The 26,267-nt window shown below is 36.3% G+C and overlaps 1 protein-coding gene across 1 annotated transcript in view; it reads right to left on the minus strand.

Moving 5' to 3' along the window:
- Nucleotides 1–599: 599 nt before the first annotated feature.
- ENPP1 (ectonucleotide pyrophosphatase/phosphodiesterase 1) overlaps nucleotides 600–26,267 on the minus strand; it is a 59,322-nt gene continuing 33,654 nt past the window's right edge. Inside the window, 17 exon segments of the mRNA XM_023750263.1 lie at nucleotides 600–2,329; nucleotides 5,320–5,482; nucleotides 7,638–7,770; nucleotides 8,610–8,690; nucleotides 9,765–9,894; nucleotides 11,466–11,620; nucleotides 12,938–12,989; nucleotides 13,787–13,956; nucleotides 15,453–15,540; nucleotides 16,451–16,520; nucleotides 17,767–17,894; nucleotides 18,888–18,919; nucleotides 21,436–21,567; nucleotides 22,923–23,031; nucleotides 24,063–24,135; nucleotides 24,428–24,493; nucleotides 24,685–24,699. Of these exon segments, the coding sequence (XP_023606031.1) occupies nucleotides 2,159–2,329; nucleotides 5,320–5,482; nucleotides 7,638–7,770; nucleotides 8,610–8,690; nucleotides 9,765–9,894; nucleotides 11,466–11,620; nucleotides 12,938–12,989; nucleotides 13,787–13,956; nucleotides 15,453–15,540; nucleotides 16,451–16,520; nucleotides 17,767–17,894; nucleotides 18,888–18,919; nucleotides 21,436–21,567; nucleotides 22,923–23,031; nucleotides 24,063–24,135; nucleotides 24,428–24,493; nucleotides 24,685–24,699 (1,768 nt within the window). The 3' untranslated portion in view covers nucleotides 600–2,158.

Consider the following 26,267-nt stretch of genomic DNA (forward strand, 5'->3'; position numbering starts at 1 on the left):
GGAGCAGAAGAAGAGAAGCCTAGCAAGAGAAAAAACAATAACTGCTCCCCCTTCAGCCAAACACCACAGAAAAGGTCATGACCCCACTCAGGCCAGCAAAGACAGAATGGGGAGCCTAGATTTCCACCCCCTCAGGCTGCGAATAGGTGCCCCAACTCTCCTGCATGGTCACGATAGAGGAGACTGAGTAGGGAACTGGTGATTTCCTTCCCACCTGGTGGTAATAAAGCTTCCCCTGCCAACCCAGCCCACAGTGTCAGTGGAGAGACCACATGGGGGCACCCTGCACATCCCAGCCAGGGAGGCATCAATGGAGGTCAAGCAGGGAGCTTAAGTCCCACCATGTCCAGTAGCAACAAGGGTGCCCACTCACCCCAAATATCAATGGAAACTGAAGAGGGAACACACCTATCAATAATGAGGCAGTGACCCCAATTTCCCTGCTAGGGTATTAGAGAAACTCAGCTCAAACAGGTTTAAAGAAAGTCCATAGTCATATAACATAATACCTAAAATATCCAGATTTCAATTGAAAATCAATATTGCACTGAAAAACAGGACAACCATTTTGAATGAAAAAAAGACAATAGATGCCAACATAAAGGTGACAGAGATGTCAGGATTATCTGACAAGGATTTCATAGCAGCCTTTATAAAAATGCTTCAATGAGCAATTACAAACATTCTTGAAACAAATGAAAAAATACAAAGTCTCAGCAAAGAAATAAAAGATACAAAGAAGAACCAAATAAAAATTTTAGAAATAATAATAATATAACTGAAATATATTTTTAAAAGATGAGCTCAACAGCATAATGGATTAGACAGAGAAAAGGATCAATGAACTTAAAGATAGAACAATAAAAATTACCCAATTTGAACAATAGAAAAAAAATAAAATTTTTTAAAATAAAAAATAATGTACTGAGCATCAGAGATCTGTGGGGTTAAAACAAAAACTCATGAAACTTTCTAAATTATTAAATAATTTTCAGATACAAATTGTATTATCTAAAGGCCTCTGTGGCCCCGAGGCTGTTGAAGAATAAATATCATCTGAAGGACAAATGCAAATCTTTGGTGCACTAATAGAACACCTAAACTCAGGGAACCTAAAAGTGAATGTAGCCTTCGAAGGTACACAGGTTGGCACTAAAGGATGTAGTCTATGCAGTGGATAAATCAAGTTCATTTATTGTGACCACCACGGAGATAGGAAGTGATGGTACCGTGTTCTCTTCAAATCTATGGAACTTCAAATAAACAGCTCAGTGCAGTATAGCTCTGCTGTTGGTGGAGTCATATTTATGTACAGAGGAAAACATTCCTACCATCTCGATGACAAATGCCACCTTGCATGTGCTGACAGGTTCTCTGAAGTTTCACCAAGAGAAGACATTTTTAACAGTCTAAACACATCACTTTTAGAGCTGTTTTTAACCTATGTTAATAACCAGTGAGCAGGATGGGAATATTTTTCTTTTTTGGTACAAATATAGAGTAAAATTTATAAAGATTGATGTACTCAATTCACAGATCTTCCTCAAAGTTTAACTTGTTAAAGCCTTTTAACCTGGAGAAGCCCAATCATAATTTTAAAAAAAACAACAACAGAGGATTACATATTTTGCCTTTTGAGAACCTCAGAAAAATTTTGTTTCCATTAATTTTTTTATTAAAACTAAAATAAATGAAATTTCAAAATCACTTTTTAAAAAACATCATGAATCGTTTTTAAAATCTTGTGAAGATACGAATGTAACATGGATTAGTCCAATCCTATTCATACTCCTGCTGTTGCCAGCTCCATAAAAGTTTATTCATGATAATAAGAGTCGAATATCTGGTATCCAGACAATGTTCACAGGCTACTTCTGCCTTTTAGAGAAGTAGAAGAGCAGTTTTAGGTTTGGTCTGTCTTTATTCCCAAATTTGAACTGTTACACATTCAAACATGTGCGAGACTCAATAGGAACACTTTCCTACTGCTATGCCGAGGCCACGCGTTTCCCTGAGATGGTCGTATCACAGAGGAGTCCCAGTTCTAACTGTGGTCGACAGTTTCCAAACAATGCAATCGTGTGAACAGAGGACTGTGTCAAACAGAAGGTTCTTTCAAAAAAATTTATGGTCTGTTTTTGGAATAAAAAAATATGTATCAGTCTTCTTGGTTAAAAGTTAGCAAATGTGTTTTCAACTTTAAAATGTCTGAAATTGGCTCTTTTCTTTCTTGATAGAAGCTGAGTCCAGTGATGTGTTCAACATCTGTGATCCGAGCTCTATGTAATTTCAACAACTCTTCCACCCATGAGGATTCATGCTTCCCGTGCTGTGAGGGTAGAAAATAAAGAAGAAAAGTCACTGGAAAACAGTTAGTTCACTTTCCCTACCAGCCTTCCATGTCCCCCATTGTAATCAGCTTTGACACTTTGGCTCCCAAATAGCAGATGCCACAAGATTTGTTAAACATAATCCCTGCTCTTGAGTAATTTACCATTTAATATATAGGATGCATGTTTGTTTAATCAGATGTATCAATTTTTGGAAAAGACAAGTATACCTGGATTAGATGCTCATTTATTGCATTGGTGCAAGAAATTTCAATGGTGTAGGGTTAAAAAATGTTGGAAAACAGAAGCAACATGGGACGGTAGAAAGAATGTGGGAATTAGCATAAAGAAACTTGGATTCAAATTTTGGTTCTACCATCACCTTATCAGATAAACTAAGGCAAGTTATTTAACATCTGAATCCTGATTCTCTTACCTTGCATCTTTCTTAGAGGGTTGTTTTGAGGATCCAATGCAATGATGTGTGCAAATGCACAATACAAACACTAGTTCTTATCAGAATCAGTTATGTACATATTTGCAATGAAGAAAAGGTTGAGGGAAGTGGTAAAACACAATCGTTTCTGGTGAGGTAGTAAAGTCTCAGCTGCTATGAGGTCAGTAAAGAATTAAAGACATATGATCTGCTCTGGCACATGGAAGCAGGCAGAGCTGGTAGCTGAAGCAGGTAATAGAGGTGGCAACTGCACATCTATGTATTAATGTAAATTTTTCTGAAAAAAGCTTTCAGAGAAGGTCAGATGAACAAAGTATCCATGGATTGGTGGGCTATGAGTGTACTTTAAAGCCATCCCTCAATAAGGTTCACATACCCTTAGGACATTATTATTGAAAACTAGAGGCCTGGTGCATGAAATTCTTGCACTGGGAGGGGTGTCCCTCAGTCCAGCCTGGACCCTCTCACAATCTGGGACCGCTGGCTCCTAACTGCTTGCCTGTCTGCCTGCCTGATTGCCCCTAACCAATCTGCCTGCCTGCCTGATCGCCCCTAACCACTCACCTGCCTGCCTGATCACCCGTAACTACTCCCCTGCCTGCCTGATTGCCCCTAACCACTCTGCATCCTGCCTGATCGCCCCTAATTGCCTCTGCCTCGGCCCCCGCCACCACGGCTTTGTCTGGAAGGACATCCAGAATGATGTCTGGAAGGTCGTTTGGCTGTCTGGTCAAATTAGCATATTACGCTTTTATTATAATAGATGATAAATATAGACTTTTCACATAAAAGGGAAATAGGCTAATCATTTCCATTTTCTCATTAGCCTCCAATCATCCACTACTTAATACTGCTCAGCCTGCTTCTCTGCAAATGTCTTCCTTCTGGCTCTCAAGGTAACAGCCCTGACTCAGTAGACTGCTTGGCCAGTAGATATTTTCCATCTGTTCCAATGTTTACAGGAATATATAAAAAGTACACATAAGGCATCTGTTCTGCTAGGCCAATATCCAGCCAAGCCTTAGTCACTACTTGTTTATGTTTAAGATATCGGTACAATAGCTTTTGGAAAAGTAGAAATGGAAAAGGAACTCAACACCTAACTCATGGCATTTAACATCATTTTGGTCAATGTGATGTAAGCATAAGTCTGTTGATGACTTTTTTTTTTTTTTTGATGTAGGGTCCAGCATTCAGACACAACACCTAGAGAAGTAGAAACCATCTTTAGCCCACACGGACCACATGCTAAGAACAGTGGCACAGAAAGACAGGAAGGTCTGGGTCCCTAATGGTGAAGCTGATCAGTGCACTGTCCCAAGACTGTCTACCTCTGGACTTTCTATAATATGAGGAACCTTGTATTTGCTCAGTCACTATAACTAGGTTCTCTGTTATTTGTTGCAGAACACAATACTAACTGATACATTAATGACTATTTAATCTCTCAAGGAAGAGAAAGCAATGAACAAGGAAATATTTGGTATGTGTCCAACAGCAGCCACAACACTGACCAGTTAGCAGTGTTAGATGCCCAACATACATCCAAATAGCTAGCATCTTATTATTCCATACTTAATTCTGAAGAATAAGGGGAAAAGATAACTTAATGAGAAATGTGTTCTAAAATGACTGGTCAATTGGTTCTGAAAGTTTATCAGAGAAACAATTAAAGCGAGACATATCCTCATTCATTTTAATGAATGATATAGAGAAAGACCACTAGGTCAGGGATGGCAAATGGGCCACTGTACTCTACTCATGGGCCCACCACAGAGCATTATCTGTTTTGTTCACTGCTATGTCCTCAGTTCCTAGAGTACCTGGCAACAAGTACTTATTAAAGGAAAGAATAACTGGACCAAAGAAGGCTTAAAAGAATGAGTGAAAGGGGTAAATGAATGAGTAACACAGCACTCTCTCCAGCCAAGCTCAGACTGGGCCTTGAGATCCTTTTGACCATAGGACTCTACATGTCAAAACCAATCCATTGAGACTGGTAGAAAAGCCAAATATATTTGCCAATTTAGGTCTAGACTTACTTTGTATAACTTCAATGGAAAAGAAGAAAAAAAGAAGAAGAAGAAAAAAAGAAAGAAAAGAAAAAACCAACTAGGATATCTTAGAAGTACTCTGAAAAAAACATTTTGACTCACCATAAGGAAAAGCTTCAAAATTGCTAAAATTTTAATGCAATCTTGATGCTCAAACACTACAGTTTAGATTTTTTAAATTCTGAGCAAATAAAAGAACATAAAACAATTATTTCTAAACATTTGAATGACAACAGAATAAGAAAAGATAATTAGGAACAAACATGATTTTTATAATAAAGTGATATATAGAAAATTAATTTGAAATGTTGTCTAACCAGGTCTCTCTGAAGATATGTCTGTTTATAGGATCAAATTTAAAATCATCCTATAATTTCAAAGTATATTCAAGTTACGTTCTCTCCCACAATAATGTTAGATATAAGACACACACGGATATATTTTCAATGTTTAAAGTAAATTAACAAAGGCTACTTACCACACAGCTCTCACTGTTATCAGTCCTGTGAGGCAAAATGAAAGCTAATGTATCTAAATTTTCACACTGTGAGGGAGTCTGGGATGTATTTTTACAACTTGTTAGCACAATGAAAAAGTGGGTTGGAATCAGAACTTCTTGATTACGGATGAGTCTGCTGTTTCTGTAAAACAAGACAATATTCACTTTCAGAAAGAAATAACGATCTTCCTTGTAACGAATATTTCAGTAAAGCATTTTTTCATACAATATTTCTAAAAATCAAATTCAGTCAAATAAGTAAGTATATTATAAGAAGTCAGTCATCATAACACTTCAGCCTATTCTGCCAGGTTGAGAGAGTGAGAACTAGAAGACAGTCAGATAAACTCAACCCAAATAATTTTTATTTTCTATAGAAATTTATTGAATTTGGAATGTTAGAAATTCTACTGTAACACACTGGAATTGAGACATAAATATTTTTTAATACCTACAACTAAGATACTAAAGCAATAGTCTTTTAAACTCTGTGTAGTTGTGGACAGACAGTGGACAGAGAGAGAACAGGGTTGAGATTTTTAAATTCTGGCTCCTGCAGAGAAGCCACGTTGCTGTGAATTCTGTTTTAACTGGATTTTCTTTTCTGTACCAATACCTTTATATTTTTTCATAGCAGCATATTCTCAAAGATATCCCAAGTTACACCTTTGCCTCATCTTAATTCTGTTTCCTTTGGTCTGAAAACTAGGTTAGTTTTGTTTTGTTTTTCCAGTATCTTTCAAAATTTAAGGTAGTGGTATCATTGTTTTCAAATACAATCTTATGTAGAACCATAATATATAAAACACATTAAACCAGAGAGCCCTGGCCCAACTGGCGTGGCTCAGTGGTTGAGCTTCGACCTAAGAACTAGGAGGTCACCATTCAATTCCCAGTCAGGGCACATTCCTAGGTTGCAGGCTCCATCCCCAGTAGGGGACATGCAGGAGGCAGCCAATCAATGATTCTCTCTCATCACTGATGTTTCTATTGCTCTCTCCCTCTCCCTTCCTCTCTGAAATCAAGAAAAAGATATTAAATAAATAAATAAACCAGAGAGCTCTGGTTAAAGCTGTGAATGGGAAAGGTATGAAATTGTTATCTTTACCCATTTTATTGCTGTGACTTATGAGGCACTTACAGGGGACCTTGATGCCTCAAGGGATATTAGTAAGAAATTGTGATTTCATAAATTAATAAGTGTGTAAACAGTAATCCCTAAATCAGCCTGCAAGAGACAGTCTCAGAAAGGACCTCAAGCTCAGCAGAGGGTTCAGTCCCTTTTTCTCAGAGCCTTAATAGCAAAATTACTCCAAAAAATCTTCGAGTTACTGTTTTAATAAAGACCAACCCATCTCTAAAATGTTCTCCACCTCTCCTCTATAGAAACAGCCCCAATGATGTTTCCTCAAGATGATCACTCTATCATTCCCCTCCAGCCAGAGTTGGGTAAAAGTTATGACATTCACTCCGGCCTACAGCTTTATTACCCTGGTGATTCCTAGACTCAGGATGCCTCTGCCCCATATGGTTCTTTATCTTCTAACTGGAAGTATGTTCATTAAGATAATATCCCAGCTACACATAGAGATTTTAAACACTGATGTTCTCTTCTTAGTATTGAATCTGAGCTCAAGAATTACTCATCTGAGCTAAGTGGTGGAGGAACACTACTTCTTCCAGCTAAAAAATGTTTCACTGCCCGGAACCAGCGTGACTCAGTGGTTGAGCATCAGCATGTGCCAGGAAATCAAGATTTGATTCTCGGACAGGGAACATGCCCGGGTTGCGGGCTCCATTCCCAGTACAGGTAGCGCAGGAGGCAGCCAATCAATGATTCTCTCTCATCATTGATGTTTCTATCTCTCTCTCTCCTTTCCTCTCTGAAATCAGTAAAAATATATATTTTTTAAATATACTTTATTGATTTTTTTACAGAGAGGAAGGGAGGAGGATAGAGAGCTAGAAACATCAATCAGCTGCCTCCCGTATACTCCCGACCAGGGATGTGCCTGCAACCAAGGTACATGCCCCCAGCCGGAATCGAACCCGAGACCCTTCAGTCCGCAGGCCGACGCTCTATCCACTGAGCCAAACCGGTCAGGGCAGTAAAAATATTTTTTAAATGTTTTACTGAACACTGAGCAAACAGTAAAACTAATCAGATATTTCAAGGGCTGTCAGTGTAATCAGACATGTCACAAACATAAATCTGAATCGTAAAGGTTCTGCTGACTCATCCAGAAGGTAATTCCACTCGATAGCTATTGTTCAGAGTTAATGAAATATGTTCTTACTGTTTCAGAGTCTCTGAGGCATCATAATGTCCATCGTAGTCAGAGTCAAACACAGGGCCACTGACAACATTGACGCCGTTTCTTTCTTCAGCATACCTTGGCAGTAGGGTGCCATGAAAGTAGCGCCATATCGCTGAAACAAGAAGGACAGTGCAGTTTCAAAAAAACAAGGAATCGTGCTGTCATGTAAGATAAATCCAACACCATGACTCAAAACTAGCATTTGTAGTAATTAGAGATAAAAGTCAAGTTTGGCTCCAGTCTTAGTGTGAGGCCAAAAATTCACTGTTCACCTTTGGCCTTTGGGAAAGACTAATACACAAATGTTATATTCAACTCTATTTCTGCCTTCCCTGGACCTGGGCAGCATCATGAACTTGTGGTCACATGTCATCACTAAGCATTAAAAAGAAATGACCAACAGGAACAAGACGGTCATTCAGATTTATTCTCAATATCTGAATATTCCCTTTGAAATATTCACAAGTATTCTAGATGTAAACTAGAATAAAAATCTATTTGTATGCTCTATATTTTGAATTCCCTATGTCACTTGAAGTACATTTATTCTTGTAAGAGTCAAATGCTGCAGTAATCAATCACGATATAAAATCTATTCATTTCAAGATTTAAAAAAAAATTATCAGGAACTTCCAAATAGTAACACAGACTGAAAGTTAATAGACAATGTTAGCTTGGTAACTTAGAAAAAAACATTACATACTTTTTATCACCAAAAACGTTTATAAACATTTAAGGAGAGAGCAGAATAATTATATTGGGATATACCATAATTCTAATACTGGTAAAATTTTTTGTATACTGGAATTCTCAATATCAAACAAACCAATAAGAATGTATTTGATATTCAGAGATTTCATTTAGAGCAGGTCTTATCACATAAATTATAGCTATTATATATAAACACAGAAATCCATTGAAATTATGAAATGTAGAGTTAAAAATTTTTACCTTGAAAACTTGGGTACATTGGTACTATGTTAGTGGTAAGCAATGCTTCAGAATATATTTTATTTGAACCTTTGTTTAGTTCTACAAAGAGAATAAAAAGAACAACTATTTCATTTTTCACAAATAACATTGGAAATTATACTTTCTCATAGGATGTATTTAAAAAAATAAGCTGAGTATTATCCCAAACCTATAAAACTTTCTCAGGTACTGGTTCAAGGGAGAAATTCAATGCATTTGGTCAAGTCCCTCAACAAAATAAAAATATTCAGATATGTTCTTCTTCAAAGAAAAAACTTTACAAAAACTTTAATAAGAAGGGCCCCAAATTAAACATTTTCATATTTTACCTTATTTGTCTTATTTCAACTAAAGCATATTGTGTTGACAATCTTCTGTCCTTAAACTCTTTCACGGTGAAAAGAAAAAACACAATATCTGGCTTCAGAACAACACCTACTACCAGAAAAAAACATCACAGGATGTCTGCCTGGAAAAGCTGTACAAGGCTTCTTTGTATGGATTTTCAGCTGGGACCTGGTCTATTTTTATAATGCAATGGCCAGGTTCTGACTTCAGACACTTACTCCAGGGACTGGACTGGCTATTAAGGGTATTTGAGCACCGAGAGCCTTCTGATTTGTGCCTCTTTAGGGCTGCCTCAAAATGTGTTCTCATTCACATACAAATCTGCCACTTTTAAAAACAGAACATTTAACTTAGAAAGAAAAAAGCCACTCACTAGGGGCTATGTATTGGTGAGAGAGCAAGAGCATTTAGGCTCTACCTTTACCTAATTCTTTGACAAATTAGATTTTTGCTTTCAAACAACAAAATGATATCTCCTTCTAAAAAAATCAGATGCATTTTTCTGACCTCACTGAGATTTCTCAAATTCTGGTTAGAAGAAATGCAGAAAAGTGAAGAGTGCCTCACCTACAATATCTGTACTGAATCAACTACCCTTTCGATCAAAAATAAAGTTTTCTAAATTTTACATTTGAGACCTAGTTTTAAAATTTTCCCTAGTAGTTGTATTTCTCACTCACAATTTTCATCAATCAGTAAATATGATGATGTACATTGTCCCACAAGAAAGGAAAGGAAGAGAGAAAGAGGATGGGGGAAGAGGAGGTCAGGGAAGAAGAAACTTACGTGGCGGAGAGAGGAACCCATAACTCATTTTAGCATTATTTTTATAAAATGAACATTTATGGACAGGACTAAGGGAAATTCGAAGATCCTCATAAAGGCAGTTGGAAAAGTCTTCTGTAGAGAAACTGTCCTGAAGATCAAAATGAAAAGCACCATCAGGTATCAGGTATGTAAAAGGAAGGAGATGACTTTGTAAGTAGCTAAAGGTGAACTGCATCATAAAATTACGGAGTTCTTGCTGTCTGTTCATGTCCTTTATCAGTTTTCCATTTCCTACTATGGTATTCATCTCTTTTCTATCTGAAGTGCACACTCTTTACAATATTAAGGACATTAATCATTTGTCATATATGTGCAAATAGTTTCCTACTATGGTGTGCTAATTTTGCTGAAAACAGGTGTTTGTTTTTTTTTTACTCGATTTCAAACTTTTATATAGGGAATTGCTGATCTGTAGAAATTTGAGACTACCTTCCATACTCAGTTACACAACCAAGAGTTTGGGGGTGGGCGCGTGTAAAAAAGCCGCTGCACAGCAATGTGCTGTGAAAACCCTGGGAGTAGTGATGACTCGGAAGTTTTGCAGCTTTGGTTACATAAGAGAGCTGATAATAAACAACCAAAACACCATAGCTGAGGTATTAAACAACAATAAATGGATGGGCACCGACAAAACTGTGTAGAATGCTACATAGTACAAAGTCAAGTTTAAAAAAAAATGTGAAAAGTGTTTACTGTGTTTGAATATAGTCTTCAAAATATATATATTTTTTTAATTCAAGTTTAAGGTTGAAATGTTATGTAAATATCTGAATGTGTGTGCACTATATATTTTTAAACACAGAAATTATATATATATATATATATATATATATATATATATATACACATACACACACCCTTATATTTTTATTTAGCTATCTCAGTGATATCAACAATAGTTTTATTTTTTAAGTTCAACTGATCTAAGCTCTCTATCTTTTAAGGACATCGCACAGCTTGCCAGATACTTTCAGTTTCTGAAAAGCTGGTCAGTCTAGTTTAAAACTTCCATCCCAAGTAAGATCTAAATCTCATCTCCACCCTTTGTTCTCTCTTTCAAAGCCCATCTCTGATTATTTCTCTTTCCACCACAGCCCCCAGGAGTGAGGAGGAATGGTGGTCTTATTCTGGGACATTTTCCCTCACTCCTCTCAAGGCCTGACTCCTCTGGTTTGGGGGGTGAACAGGACCCCCAGCTTCTCCCTGGTTTGGTTCAGGGGTCCTCCTGTGGGTGGATGGTACATGCAGGGAGGCGACTGAGCCTTCTCCATCAGTGAGAATCTGCTAAGAGTTGAGCAGTTGAGGGAAATCCGTGTACCCACATACTTATGCATTTAGAGGTGAATAATTGTGACTGATTGTAAAAATGATTTCATAAAATTATAAAGTAAAATCGTAAAGTATTTAAACCAAAGGCCAGAGAGAAGCCTTTACTGCACATCCCTCGTTTCACAGAAAACAAAATATTCTCCAAGTCTCAATGTCACGAGCTAGTTACTGGCAGAGCTGAGACCTAATTTTCCTGACTCCCAGTTCAGTGACCTAATTTGAGAAGTGATTACAGAGCCAAGATTAACAGTGATAAATAATGCTCTCAATGTTTTGCTTAGTGATAATTTGAAGTAACCACACAGAACTAAAAAGGTGGCAAATACTTGCATTTCTGTTCACGGTGTAGGATGACCAGAGGGGCATCTGGATGTCTTGGCTGTAACCACTCACGAACTGGTGCTGGTAGAGCAGACAGACAGTGCCGCTCTTCTGGAGAACTCTGGGTCTTCCGTAGGGTAAAGTGCCACGCCTAATAACCTTCTCTTGGGTCACAGGAGGAAGACAAAACCCCCTTTTCAATGTACTTAGAGTGCATTACATGATAATATATATGATACACTCATCTAATTCTTTCCCCTACTTAAAATACTGAAACAATAGTTTTTAACAAACAAAAAAATTCAAAGAGCAGCACCATAAACAATTAAGGAAACAAAAGGGATTCAGTAGCGCACTTTTTGTCCATGAAGATTCTAAAGAGCAATGTAATATGAAGATATCACAATAAACATGAAACTGCTAGAAATTTCAGCAATTTAGAAATTCCATTGCTAAAATTCTTTAACATTATTGCAATTCCTTCTTGTTCAGGATGGACTCCAGAAAGAAAATGCGTGTACTTGGAAAGCCAAAGTGCAGACCTGAAATTATGAGACTAAGCTGAATGAATCAGTAATAGTATAGACTGTTTTCTTGCCCTTTCCCCAAGTGTCATGTGCTTTGTAGAGTTCTTTGTAGACACCATCTAATTTAATTATTAAATAGCCCTATAAATTAAGGTTATATAACCATTTTACAGGTGAGGAAACAGCAGCTGGTAGGAAGTAAATACTTGTTTCCATGGACATAGTTTCTAAGCTCATATTCAAACCCAGTTCTACCCAAATTCCAAAGTGTCATTCTTTGCCACAACACTTTAACACCTTGGGATCACCAAAGGTTTTCTAACCTGAACATGTATAGAATTTTATACAGATAAGATCAAGTAAAGAACAGTGCAGAGTTCACCTTTTACTCCAGCAGGAAAATAACGTGAGACAAGTAATTTAATCTATTAGAGACTCTGTCAAATGTACCAGACACTGTATATTGAAGTGTCACTGAACATCCAAGTCGAACTAACAAATTTCATCAGATGTCTGCAGTCTTAATTTTCATTCACAGGTGATGAAGAAATAACTTTAGATAAGTGATTCAATTTATACTCTCTTGTAATTAACTAAGAACCCAGTGAGCTAGACATTTAACATGTATTTTAAGTGGAAATTGGAAGATTTATTATAAACTTATAAAAATCTTCAAAATCTCAAAAGATCTCTACTATGTTCATAAAGAGTGATTCAGTTTCCACTAAACATACTGCATACTGTTTCCACTATAAATATCCCTTCTTTCCTTATGATTAACCATCTAGACTGTCAAGCAAAGAAATCTCTATGTTTTATATCAGGTGGTCCTCCACTACTCCTTTTATTTTATTAACTATTCTAAAAATTGCCACCAAACAAGTTTTCTGTGATTCACACCACCGAGAAAAAGCCTGCTTCCCTATTCCAAGTTGAAGAGTAAACATGCCTTACCTTCTGCCATGGTGAGATTCAACTGTGTCTGAAAATCCATGACTGGAAACATCTATAGAGTTAATAATACTACTTTTAAGGAATGAAAGACATGTTTTAATTTTGTAACAAACAACATCTATAGATTAATTATTCCATTGTAGAACAAAGACACAATTTAAAACCATCTTGTACAAGTCAAAATTATTATTTTTTTTTTATGTTGAGGATAAAGGGATAAGGATGACAGTTGAAAAAAGACAAAATTGTTAGCACAAGCACACTACTATTGAAAGATGAGAATATAATTGCTACTTTAAAATTCTTAGCCCTACTCCTCAGTCTTTCTAAAAGCCTAAAACAAAATAGAAAGAACAAATTCAACTACTCCCCAAATTTCCATCTTTAGGGATCTCATCAATTTTGCTCATAACCTGTCACATATTTTCATCCTTTTACGACAACTATAAAAGTTGGAGAAAACTGGAACAGTGTCATATATCCATTTTGTACCCCAAAAAGATATATTTTCCCCCTAAATTTAAAATAAGGTGGGGGTGTACTTTAGAAAATGAATATGGTGACTGGTTTATAATCAAGACCTCACTGCTGGGATAACAGGACTCAGCTAAACTTCCCCCAAACTGCAAGTCAAGTCACAACACCCAGGGATAAAAATAGAGGCAAAAATAAGGTAGAGGAAAAATAAACAATAAAAAGTCTGCATGTGTCACTAGAATTAGAAATAAATATTATTTTTACTCTCACTCATAAATTTTAATTTGATCATTAAGTCTTTCCACAGCACATGCTATGCAGAAAGTGCTATGAAAACATACACACTGGGCGCAACTTCCCAGCAACACTTACTGAGGGATCACACGAGCAGCCAAGGTTGTCGCTGGGGGTCCTTGTGAAGGGGCACTGCACTGGGGGGCGGGCTTCTTTGGGATGCTTTGGGGTGTAAACAGGATTCTTTAGAAGGTGGTTAAGACTTCCATGAGTTCCATTATTAGGAGCAGGTGTCAAATTCAGTAAGTCTGCATAATTCCAAGAATGGTAAAGATTACTTAAAAGTTTCAAAATCAAATAGACTTGTACTATGATTTATATTATTTAAAACCATATTTATATGAATCCTTAATTCTTTACCTGAAATAGAACTCTAAAACTCTCTTGGGATTTAGAGTATTTTTAACTATGCTAGTCTTTATGGAAATACTGAGGTATATGCTGTACTTCTCTATGAATTTTTATGAACTTTAATGTTTGTAATAACTATAGTTAGCATATGTTGAATGCTTATTATATGCCAATCACCGTGCTAAGATATTTTTCTTACTTAATCCTCCAAACAATTTAATAAGTTATTGTCAATTTTGACAGATGAGTAATCAGAGCCTTCGGCTCAATGTCTCAAAGCTACTAAGATAATAGACCTAGGATTCAAAACTAGCTTTGTCCAAGTCTAAGATTCATGCTCTTAATAATAGTAATAGCACATACTTACATAATAAAGCACTTACTATATGCCAGGCACTGTTTTAAGTGCTTTAAGATCTAGTAATTCATTATGTAAATCAGCTCCCATTGAAAGAATTATACTTAGGACATATTTAAGGCTTTGTAAATGCCCAGTATCATTATCAGAAAAAGGATTTAATATTTAAGATGTAATATTCCACCCACAAAGTACTATTTTGGGCACAGAATTCCCTGGTCGGTTTTGCTCAGTGTTTAGAGTGTCAGTCCGAAGACCAAAGGGTTATGGTTCAATTCCTGGTCAAGGGAGTGTGCCTCAGTTGTAGGTTTGATCCCCGGACCAGTCCTGGTTGGGGCCAGCTTGGAGGGCAAAGCCCTCCCAGCACAATTATAGCCAAAGGCTATGGTTGTAAGCTTGACTTTATAGTCCGACCTTGTAGTCCTAGGTAGCTGAGGGATGTGGGCTGCGGGAGGTGCAGCAAGTGCTGCCAAAACAAAGCTTGATAGAGTTCAGAGAATGGTAACAACAGGAAAGAAGCAGATTTGAAACTCGCAAGAACACTGTAAACATCTTGCCCTTGTTTTGCTTTGTGTGATCTGACTATAAAATAAAGATCCTGCTTACAGGCAGGGCCACTGTTTCCTCATCCAGGCACAGTGACCCACATAGCCCCAACTGTATTCTCTTGGCTGTTTTTTTTAATCCTTCACCATGCCTCCTCAAGTTCACCATTGGCCGTGCTGGACACAGTTCACACACTGATCTGATTCAATGGTCATATAATTGAGCCCTGGCAAAGTACCAAGCACTGAGGATGTACAGACCTCCCTACTCTGGGTATTGTACTTTACCAACGTGCAGCTTAGTGGAAGAATCAGATAGTATGTTGGGCACATTTTTTCAATGAGTTGGGGTCAGGAAGGAAAAAGGTAGAAATGTGAGGGTCTATCTTGCCTCATCATCATCTTCACAAAAGTGCCCATCAAGTAACTTATTTTTGATCATCCTATCTCAGCTGTTTTCAGAAGGGATGAAAGCTGCCTGTTCACTTACCACACATTAAGTTATAGACTTCAATATTTTCAAAGGAATCAACTTCAAGACCGTGCTTGAGTCCAGGTCCATAGCCAATAAAGAGGGCCTAGATTGACCAGGAAAGTAGCAGTTTATGAATTCCAGTTATGAATATAGTTGGTCAAATGTAAAGTACAGTATAGAGAGTATAGTCAATAATATTATAATAACTATGTATGGTGCCAGTTGGGTACTAGACTTACTGGGGAATCACTTAGTAAGTTACATAAATGTGTAACAGCTATGCTGTAACACCTAAAACTAATTGTAATATTGAATGTTAACTGTAAATGAAAAATATTAATTATAAATTTTTAAAGTGAATTTATATTATTTACATTGCACATATATAAACTGATTATGTTAAGAGGAAAAATACTATGCCCAATGAACTTGGTGGGAATTTTTTTAACCCCTGTTGCACAGATATTCTAAGGACATCTAGAATAGTTTTCTTAACTTCACCGTAATTCCTGAGTTGACATTCAGAACAATAGTACAATGAAATCTAATTTTATCTATGAAATGGGATATACACCTCACCCTGCCCATCTCACACAGTGTTGCAGGGATCAAATTAGATAATTATTGTGAGTATATTTTTAAAAATTTTAAGTGCAAAGTAAATTTAAGATATTATTTTCATTTAGAATATAAGTATGATGTCTTCTCAAATATTAACAAATTGTCTTTCATTTACTGTGGAGCAATATTGTTAGTGGAGCATAATATATATAAAATAATTATTGGAAATTTAGTAGGAGGTATATGTCACACGTTCATGAACTATGAATATAAATTTTAACAAAAATCTATTACTTTAATTAATACCAAAGAAAAATAGCTATATGAAAGTATATTTTTCAGTATTCTCATTCAAGACATATAATGTCAGTGTTTTTAAGTCTAAAACTTTATATACAAGCTTTTCTTCAGATATAACTATTATTTTTTAAAAATATAATAGGTATACTCACTTGCATATTTGAAAATAGGTTGTCAGAGCCATGAAATCCATCTCCACAATATTTCCTTTCTGAAGGATTCCTAATTTTCACATAATATGAATTAATAATGTAAAGTCAATTCACAAAGCAAAATTTATAACCATGGCATTATTTTCATTAATAAAGAATAAGTAACTATTTTTTAAACAAACCAAGAAAAGGTAAATAAAATCACTTGGCTTTGAAAAGCATTAAAAGCCACCTTTATCTTTTATTTTGTAGACAAATCAACTATGAGCTATATGGTATAGAGGAAAAAAACCCACTATCATTGAGACAGAACTGATTTTGAACCTTGATTATGATAATTAGCTGTGACTCTGGAAATTTACTAATCTTCTCTTGATTTCAATTTTGTCATGTTACATAAGACACTGGGGGGTAAGGGAGGGTAGGGGTGTGTCAAGGGCGGGGGGGGGAAAAAAGGACACTTATGTAATGCCCTTTGTAATACTTTAAGCGAAAAATAAAAAAATATTAAAAAAAAAATTTTTGTCATGTTAGATTGTTTATAACAATTAAATGGTTTACCCTAAAGAAATGCTTGATGCATAATAGATGTTCACTAAATATTAATTCTCCCATGAGGGTAAGAACCATCTGGTCTTTCATATTTCCAAACACTACAAGCGCAGGTCTCTCATAAAGTAGAGACAGTGCAATTCTGTTAACTAAATTCCTCAACCCTAGCTTTCTGGCACCATCAAAAGAGTTAATGATCAAATTTTGAGATGTTAACCATATTAATGGTCCAAATAATTTGCTGAACACACCAATAAATGAGATTTATTGATAGATTAGTATAACAAGAATGAAAAAATAACTGTGTATAATGATGAAGCTAATTGGTCATTATAAGGTAAAGAGCTTTTGCCAATTATCTGCTGGACTTTGAAGACATTATTAGGCATAACTGTAATGTGCAGAAGAGATACAATGGCAAGTGGCAACACAAATCTGGAGCACAAGAAATAATCACTGTGGAGTAAGTGGACAGAGCAGTGCTTCTTAGCTGTAGGTGATCCTCCCTCGCTCGGGGACTTTTGGCCTGTGTGGTGACAATCTGGGTTGTTACAACTTTTTCATCTAGTGAGCAGAAGCTGGGAATGCTTGCAAACACCCCACAATACACAAGACAGCTCCCCACAATATTATCTTATCTAAAATGTCAAGAGGCCAAGGTTGAGAAACCCTAGAATAGAGTCTAGAGAATCATATTTGTGCAGTTTTCCTATTGAATTACTAATAGATCAGGCTAAGTTTACCTGGGAGGCTATCAAACTTACAATGCAAGTTGCCACTGAGGGTCCAAATAGAATGTCAAGGGCTCAATCCTGTCACTTTTGGCAAAATGCAACCGCTTGGGTAAGAACTGTTTTAGGTAAGGTTTGAAGTGCTGGTTTGGCTCCCGGCACTAAAATCATAGAAGGCAAAGAAAAAACATTATTTGCAGATTTTCTTAAGTGTAAACTTCTTTTGAAAGTGCTTTCTAACTCCATATGAATTTTTCCTCACAAATATTTTACCAGCATGCCCAGTAAGTCATATGTGGAAAAATAAATGAGTTCATACTATTTGTATAATGTACAAGTTAAATATTCCCAGCTATTAAATATTCTTATTTTTACATGAAACCATAATCACTGCATAGATGTCCCAGGATACGTAGACTGTGTCACAAGATTATATTTGAGTTACTGCTGATGATCCTATTTTCAAACACTCATATAACTACAATTGTAAGAGTTTTCTCCAAAAGAGAAAATTTTATCCACCAATTTGGCTCAGTAGATAGAGTGTCAGCCTGCAAACTGAAGGGTCCTGGGTTCAATTCCAGTCAAGGACACATGCCCAGGTTTCCGGCTGGATCCCCAGTAGGGGACATGCAGGAGGCAGCCAATCAATGATTCTCTCATCATTGATGTTTCTTCTATCTTTCTCTCCCTCTCCCTTCCTCTCTGAAAACAATAAAAATATTTTTAAAGGAATTTTTTTAAAAAGTGAACATTTTTTATCAAGTAAAATAAAATAGTCTAGATAATTCAGCACCAGGACAAAAACTTACAAAAATAGGCATTAAAAAAGACTGGTAGAAATATATTGTGGTGCTAACAGTGTTTATGGTTGTACAGCTGTAGGTTTTTTTTCCTTCTACTGTTTTCAATTATGCTTTTCTTGTACTATCACATAAATTTAACAATGTCAATAAACAAATTCTTAAAACTTTCAAATCTAAATTATTGGGACATGTCCTTAAAGATCTTTAAAATCTACAATACATTTAATGTTGGCCCAGTTACTCAAAAATTCTAATTCTATAATCACAACAACAAATACTGAATGTTTTATAAATATATATTATACAAAACTAACAGTAATTAGATAATAGAACAATAAAGATACTCACAGAAAGATTTCTGACAATGCCTTCATAATTAACTGAAGGGGGACAAAGATAAAAAATTAATTATTGGTAGTATGCTACAATTAGAAATAAAAATAATACAAACATATAGACTGTCAGATTCAAGGCCAATATTTCTAACAGCTCATTTAAATCATTATATATTAGTCATTGACAGAAATAAGATAGATGTTTAGGAATCCCCACCCAAGCCAATGAAATTATGTCACATGGTCAAATGAAAAGGCAAGTTACAGAACATCCACCTAACCATCCAATTGTCTCCACCTGACCATCTATCCAAATGCCTATCCATCTGTCTACCCACCCATTAATCCATCCATCTATCCGTTCATGCAGTCAAATACTCATGCATCCATCTACTAGAGCTAATATGATTTCACTGAATAAAAATGAAAATGAATGTGTTTTATATACTCATAGAAAATATCTGAGGAGACACATTCCAAACTTAACAGTGTTCATCTCTAAAGAGAGCAACTGAGCTGTAAATTAGGGGAGCTTAGGGTGGGAAACTGTTAGTTTTTGTTTTATATACTTTGATAGTCACTAATAATTCCAGAATTTCAAAATAAGAGGGATAGAGAGAAACTCAGAAAAAAAGAATAAGTAGAATAGTTTTGGAATTGTGTTTGCATAGCAAGCCCACAGTTACCTAATTCCAGTCTAGCTTTCTAATTAGTTAGACTTTACATAATTTTGACAAAATTATCCAGATAAAAGAATATGTAATACATATATATATGTATTACATATTTTTATATATATATACATATATAGATATAGATATAGATATAGATATAGATATAGATATAGATATAGATAGATAAGTATAGGTATAGTTTTTGCTTTAATTTGGGAAACTTGAGGGCCTAACTGAGCTAAGAGTGTGGCTAAAGCTTAGCCATCCCATCCTAAACATTTCTGGGACTGCCATTCCTCTACAGTTTTTATAAGAGGTTTTATAGCTATTGTATGTTACTCTTATACATTTAAAAAATACTAATTAGGGGCCCTGGCCGGGTAGCTTAGTTGGTTAGAGTGTCATCCTGATACACCAAGGTTGCGGTTTGATCCCTGGTCAGCGCACATACAAGAATCAACCAATGAATGCATAAATAAGTGGAACAACAATGATGTTTCTCCCTCTCTCTCTATCTCTCCCTCCCCGCCCCCAATCAATAAATAAAAAATACTAATTAAAATTTGTTATGCATATAGAGTCTATGCTTTGGATCACTATGTAGTCTATGCTTTGGGTCACTATGCTAATACATTTACATAACCATTTTCCTGGGACAAAATCTATTTTTTCATCATAAATATTCAACAGTATCTATTAGCAGATATAGCACTCAGTGCCCAAACCTAACTCATTTTTTGTTAGTGGCTATTTGATGTTTATCCCATCATTGTACATGTGGTTCCAATTTTGATAACTGTCAGAAGAGCTTTCTTCCCCCTCCATTTTAGAAGTTAATTCTAACAAAAAGATAAACAAAATGGCCCTAAGTATCTGAAAGTTACCAAGACAGTAATCAAAAAGAGGGGTATACATAAAAATTCTTGAGGAAAATATCCTCTAATTTTAGAAAAAATTGATAGCCTTACTATTGTGAATTTTCCAATGTATAACAATAATATTTTACAACTTGTCAAACAAACAAAGAAAAAAGAGGGGTATAATAGAAGTGCAAACAATTATGAAATAGGCTTGACTTGCAAAAGAATAAACATTTAAAAATATTTCTTGGTAGTCTGGGTGGTCAAGAGAGAATGTAAAATTTCTTCTCTGTTTACAAAATACACTCTTATTGCTTTTTTAATAGGTTTAAAAGAACGTCATTTCTGAGGACAGAAATCAATTGCTTATAGAATTAATCATCTCTGCCAGCATTCTTCCTCATAATAGAATATTATTCTATAACCTGAGTAAATTATTTTAATGGAATGTCATTAATTAAAGTTGAATAAATGTAGCTAAACTTTTCTCTTAAGTTTTTTTGTTCAAGTAATTTTGAGCCTAATATAAACAAAACACACAATACAACATAAAATTGTACGAAGCTCATGAATACTATGGTGGTCAGACCTAACCTCACATCCAGTCCCCTGAGGGGAAGATTTGCACTGGAGATTATTTAATCATGAAAAGGAAATTAACTTCAATTGATTCTCTTTTTATTTGTTGTTAATCCTTACCCTAGGATATTTTTCCATTGATTTTTAGAGAGAGTGAAAGAAAGAGGGAAAGACAGAGAGAAACATTGACGTGAGAGAAACACATTGTTTGGTTGCCTCCTGCACAATCCCTGACCAGGGTCTGGGTTCAGAAGAAGCCTGCAACCAAGGTACATGCCCTTGACCAGAATCGAACCCAGGACCCTTTGGTCTGCAGGCCAACACTCTATCCACTAAGCCAAACTAGCTAGGACTGATTCTCTTTAGTTTAGACATATCATGATTTAGAGGAATATAGTCTAGATATTCAAGGTCAGCACATTCAAGGTCAGCATAAAGCTATACTTACATGAATAGTATTTATCTGGGACATCAGAGGGTCTCAGTCGAGCTGCAGGTCCATATACAACTTTAATATTTTTAACATCCCCCAGATATTTATTCAGATATACATATTTCTTACAACTGCCTTGTTCCATGCCTAGGTAAAAAAAAAAAAAAAATCCAAAACATGTTGCAACTTGAATGAAAAATTTAACATGTAGAACAAAATGTCTTTCACTTCTTGAATTTAATTCAATAAACACGTGCTCAGTATTCATGTTAAATATCTAATAGGTAAGACACAGAATCCTAGCTATATCTACCACTTTACTTTTTTAAAAAATCTTTTCCCTTTCCTTTATCCAAAATTAGTTTAATGTTTCTTCTTATTTATGTACTACTAGAGGCCCAGTGCACGGGTCCCCTGGCCTGGCCTGAGGGGATTGGGTTGAAACCAGCTCTCCGACATCCCCCGGATTGTGAAAGGGTGGTTCTCGAGTGACGCATCCAGAATCGGCCTCCCTCCTCTCTGGTTCTGGGTGCGTTACCTGAGAACCGCAGCTGCCAAATCATCACAGCTTGGCAGCTCCTGCATTGAACATCTGCCCCCTGGTGGTCAGTGCGCATCATAGCTACCGGTTGAACGGTCAGATAGTCACTTAAGCTTTTATATATATAAATAATATCTTTATGTCTTTATGAGTGAGGGGGAATATCACATTTTTAGAATAAACATGAAAGCCTCATTATTTTCCCCAAATCACCTAGAATATGAACTGGGAGTGTAAAATTCTTATTCTCATTCCAGGCCTAGAGTTTCCTTAGGATATGACTTTTTAGGACTGTTTCTAGAAATAATTTTCAGTAATTATTTCTGAAGCAAACAACAATAACAACAAGAAAAAAATAATAAAAAGAACTTGTATTCTATTTTCTTGTATCCACACCACTTCTATAGTCCCAAGGCTATATAAAAACATGCATTATAAAGATCACAGTGAGTAAAAGTGAAATTAAAATAGTGCCAAAATTAATATTTACTCCCTCCAAAGTCAGACTTTTTGCTGGGTGAAGGGGGTCAACGGGGGAGGGGGGGAACACATCTGTAATAATTTCAACAATAAAGATAAATTTTTTTAAAAGTCGGACTTATGCTAAAACAAATAGAAAAGGTACATAATAATCTGTTCAAATTAAATCAAAATTGTTAGAGTAGATTTACCAAAATTTAATGTAAAATAATTTTTTTAACTATTCAAATTCCTGGTGTAAGTTTTCCCCAAATCAGAACATGGGTGTAAGTATTTTTATTGATAGGCTCTTAGACTTCGGTGAATTCTGTTTAATTTGTACTTTATATTTAATATTATCTTTTCCTAAAGACTTTCCACATGAAACTATGTTTTTAAAAAAAGAATTAACTCTAACAATAAGATAAAATAATGAAAGAATGATCAATCAAGTAAATTGGGGGGGGGGCACTTGAAGGGTAAATGATGAAAATTGAGATACCATGATCTGAAATGAGGATGAGGTTCAGGCACCGATGCAAATTCAGCTCTTTTAGACCATCCATCAGCATGCCGACCATATTGTCAACCCTCTGCAATGCTTTGATGACCTAAGAAAAAGAACCAATCTTATATGATGTATGCCACACTAATGGCTGTTCCTATATAAAGCTATTTCTGTTGAAAGAAAAACGGGAAGGGAGGGATGGAGGGAGGGCGGGCTGGCTCGGTGGAAGGAAATACTATGATGAACTGATTCACATTTAGCCTCAGACAAGTCAGGTAACACAGGAAGGGCAAAATAACTGCTGACAATTACCAGTGAAAGAGCCCAAATTCCACACATGCTTCATCCTAAATCTTGGGAATGGTGTTAGCTGAACTGATTAGCTCTCCCTCCCTGGGTTCAAATGTTTCCTATGCTCCATGATACAAAATGATAAGGCCACCCAGAAACTGAAAGCAGTATTCGAGGTTTTAAAGCACTGCACCAATTACAAACATAGCCAGGAGTGGGCTAAGTTCCTAAGATCAGTTCAAATAAGATGTTACATTTATTAGAGAGATAGGGAACAGCCTTAGTCCGTGAGCTGTTTCCCTATCTCACACTTCCTAGTAACCACTCAATGAAACAATGATTATTTGAAGCTCTCTATACTTTGGATAAAATCACCACTCCTTTGATGCCCCAGCTCTGTTGTAAGCATGGTCTGAGATGGTCAGAGAAATATTTCCTAAGGTGGAGAGCCCATAGGAGGCTTCTTCTGCTATTTGACATATCACCCTACATTTTCCTAGAAAAGTGGAGTCTTACCCATTTACAAAATGTTTAAAGGGCACAAAGTTTTAGGCCAACGTAGGGGGATATGGAGTGGATAAAGGCTTTGGAATTGAAAATATTGAATTTAATTCATCATCAGTTCAATTTAGCACTGTGAACATAAAAAAAAAAAAACACAACAATCCGCCCAACTCTTATTTTGACTAAAGTGCATTCTGTGGTTTAGTAAAATTGTGCTTAATACTCACTCTTTCCAGAAAGCATGGAATCTTACAGAATAGTCTAGAAACCAACTTCAAATCAAGGTTCAGCTACCCATTACCAGGTTTAAGGAAGTAATCACTGATAAGAGGTACTTACTCCACTGCTGACTGGTCCATAGGCATGACCTGAAGAATCTGGTTCTTCTAAATACAGAGTGTAAAAGTGTGGTCTAAATCAAACAGTATCAAAATGTAATATTTTATGAACACATTGTACAACAGAATGAAAAGAATAATTCAACAATCGACAGTGAACAAAAATTATACAACACTGGGGTAACATTTCTAAACTTGCTGGGAAATAATTTGCAGGTTGCAAATTCTTCAAAATGTGACTGTAATAGCTCAACAAAGAATTCATTTGGATATCAAACCTCATAGCCAATATCAAAGTTTTCTTGCAGTCTATTTTAAAATAATTGTGTAATTTCTATAAGACAAAGGAGTATTTACAATACATACCTTTTATCTTTAGGAAGCTGTAGCCATTTAAGAACACCTAAAATTCTTTCTTCAAATGGTACTGAACTAAAATTAAGAATAAACAAAATGAAACAAATCTGGGACCATTGTTTAGGTTTAAAATATAAATGTTTTTCTTCACAAAATTGCATTAAGAAAGATTAAAACAATCTAATGCATCAATTGTGTCTGAAGCCATGTAAGAGTTTTATTTGGAAACTTAAATTTGTTTTCCCAAAAAAGGAACGAAAGTTAACCCATTGTACGCCATAAGCGTCTTAGATGCAGGCGCCGGACCTTCCCCACACACCATGTATGTCTATAAAAAAATAAATGTTTGCCCTAAGTGGCAGCCCTGACCAACTTTAAAATCATTTTTCGTGAGAATTTTCAGCTGAAAATATTCAAGAACACCTGAATTGTGAGTAATATATTTATTTTTATAATGTTCATTGCAAATTGATTTTTTAAATTAAATTCAAAATATCATGGCATGTGGGGGTGGTTTTTTTTTTTCTAATATATTTTATTGATTTTTTACAGAGAGGAAGGGAGAAGGATAGAGAGTTAGAAATATCGATGAGAGAGAAACATCAATCAGCTGCCTCTTGCACACCCCCTACTGGGGATGTGCCCGCAACCAAGGTACATGCCCTTGACCAGAATCGAACCTGGGACCCTTGAGTCCACAGGCCGATGCTTTATCCACTGAGCCAAACAGGTTAGGGCTGGTTTTCGTTTTGGACGCATGGCAGTTAACTGGTAAGTTTTTCACAAATGAAAGTTGTCATTGGGCTTAAAAATATGCTTCCTAAACTCCACTTGAGGATATTTCTCCTATACCTGAGAATAGCAATTGCTACCATATGAAAAACCCATGTATCAGTACACTCTTCAAAGGCACCTCATGAAGACTCACTTATTGATGACTCAGTAAAAGAAGGAAGTAGGCAGCTGATGAACAGCTAGTTCCCCAAGCAACATTTCTTCAGCAGAATTAATGACACCTTCCTCCAGGCACAGGATTTTGTTTACAAAACTCCACCAAAGTGCGCGCTTGCCCAAACCCATTACAGTTGCATGAGTTGTATTCTCTATTAGACTTTGAGAAGCCGGAGAACATATATCACTAATCTTTGAATCCCCCATGCCTGGTATAGTGAATGGCAATAAAATCTCAATTACCATCCATGGAATGAAAATAATCTTCTATTATATAAAAGCCCAGTGACCCTTACAGCGGAACGACCAGAACGACCGGTCGCTATGACGTGCACTGACCACCAGGGGGCAGACGCTCAGTGCAGGTGCTGCCCCCTGGTGGTCAGTGCTCTCCCACAAGAGGAGCGCCGCTCAGCCAGAAGCTGGCCTCTCTTGCCTCCGCAGCAGCACTAAGGAGCGGCAAGCCAAGTGGTAAGGAGCAAGCAGGAGGGCAGTTAGGAGCAAGAAGGTGGGTGGTTAGGAGCCAGCGGTCCTGGATTGCGAGAGGGCACAGGCTGGGCTGAGGGGCCCCCTGCCCCATGCACAAATTTTGTGCAAGGGGCCTCTAGTGGTAAATAATAAGGTGGGAAGAGGCACTGCACTATGCTCAAGTGAACCATAGAGAATTAACAATGGCATAAGATCACCAAAGAAGCCCGACTGGTGTGGCTCAGTGGTTAAGCATTGACCTATGAACCAGGAGGTCACAGTTCAATTGGTTCAATTTCGGTCATTGCACATGCCTGGACCCCTGTAGGGAATGTGCAGGAGGCAGCCAATAAATGATTCTCTTTCATCACTGATGTTTCTATCTCTTTCTCCTTTCCCTTCCTCTCTGAAATCAATATTTCTCTTTCTT

This window comes from Myotis lucifugus, unplaced genomic scaffold (assembly GCF_000147115.1).
Source record: "Myotis lucifugus unplaced genomic scaffold, Myoluc2.0 scaffold_11, whole genome shotgun sequence".
NCBI lineage: Eukaryota > Metazoa > Chordata > Mammalia > Chiroptera > Vespertilionidae > Myotis > Myotis lucifugus.